The following is a 949-nucleotide window of genomic DNA, read 5'->3' on the forward strand; positions in this document are numbered from 1 at the left end:
TGCGTGAGTGCAGAGGGGCCCAGGCAGGGCTGCCAGTGTGGGGCAGCTTCTGACAGGCTCCCCTTCTCCCTCCACAGGCAATGGTGCCCTCTGCGCTCATGCTGGCAGTGGTCCCCACTGTCCCCGTGGCCTACACTGTGGCCTTTGTGTCAGGCACCAGCATTGCAGTGGCCTCACTGCTGCCCTGGTAAGTGGCCCGCGGCAGGGTGTGCCTGCCTCAGGTCTCCCCCCTCTGGGGTGGGGTGGGGGGCGCTGTCCTGGCCCACTGCAGGGGGGCTCAGGATGGGTGGACATGGGTCAGAGGCACCAAAGGAGAGCCCAGGAGGGTTGCAGGAGGGTGGGTGTGGACTCGCGAGTTGGGCTGGACGTGAAAGGGCCAGCAGGGTCTGGGAAAGGAATGATGCCAGCCAGCATCCACATAAGTTGGGACTAGCCTGGCTGGGTGAGGCTGGACCGCACCCAGCCCGGGGTGCTCCTCTGACCAGGAGGGGCCGCACAGAGCTTCTTGGCTGGAAAGTGACCAGGGGGGCCACACAGAGCTTCTTGGCTGGACAGTGACTGGGGGGTCACACAGCTGGACAATGACCAAGGGGGCCACATGGAGCTTCTTGGCTGGACAGTGACCAGGGGGGGCCACACAGAACTTCTTGGCTGGACAGTGATCGGGGGGGCCACACAGATGGACACTGACCAGGGGGGCTGCACAGAGCTTTTTGGCTGGACAGTGACCGGGGGGGCCGCACGGAGCTTCTTGGCTGGACAGTGACTGGGGAGGGCTGCAAGGAGCTTCTCGGCTGGACAGTGACCAGGGGGGGCCGCACGGAGCTTCTTGGCTGGACAGTGACCAGGGGGAGCTGCACAGCTGGACAGTGACCAGGGGGGCCGCACAGCTGGACAGTGACTGGGGAGGGCTGCACGGAGCTTCTCAGCTGGACAGTGACTAGGGGGG

At 65.3% G+C, this 949-nt stretch overlaps 1 protein-coding gene across 2 annotated transcripts in view; it reads left to right on the forward strand.

Moving 5' to 3' along the window:
* Positions 1-949, forward strand: part of MFSD2B (MFSD2 lysolipid transporter B, sphingolipid) — an 11,154-nt gene that overhangs the window by 5,959 nt on the left and 4,246 nt on the right. For both annotated transcript variants that reach the window (XM_069097337.1, XM_069097338.1), the window contains one exon: positions 78-187. In XM_069097337.1, coding sequence (XP_068953438.1) covers positions 78-187 — 110 coding nt within the window. The remainder of the gene's footprint in view (positions 1-77; positions 188-949) is intronic.

The sequence above is a fragment of the Petaurus breviceps genome, unplaced genomic scaffold (genome assembly GCF_028583685.1).
Source record: "Petaurus breviceps papuanus isolate PSGF00001 unplaced genomic scaffold, PetGlider_PUasm1.0 356, whole genome shotgun sequence".
Lineage (NCBI taxonomy): Eukaryota > Metazoa > Chordata > Mammalia > Diprotodontia > Petauridae > Petaurus > Petaurus breviceps.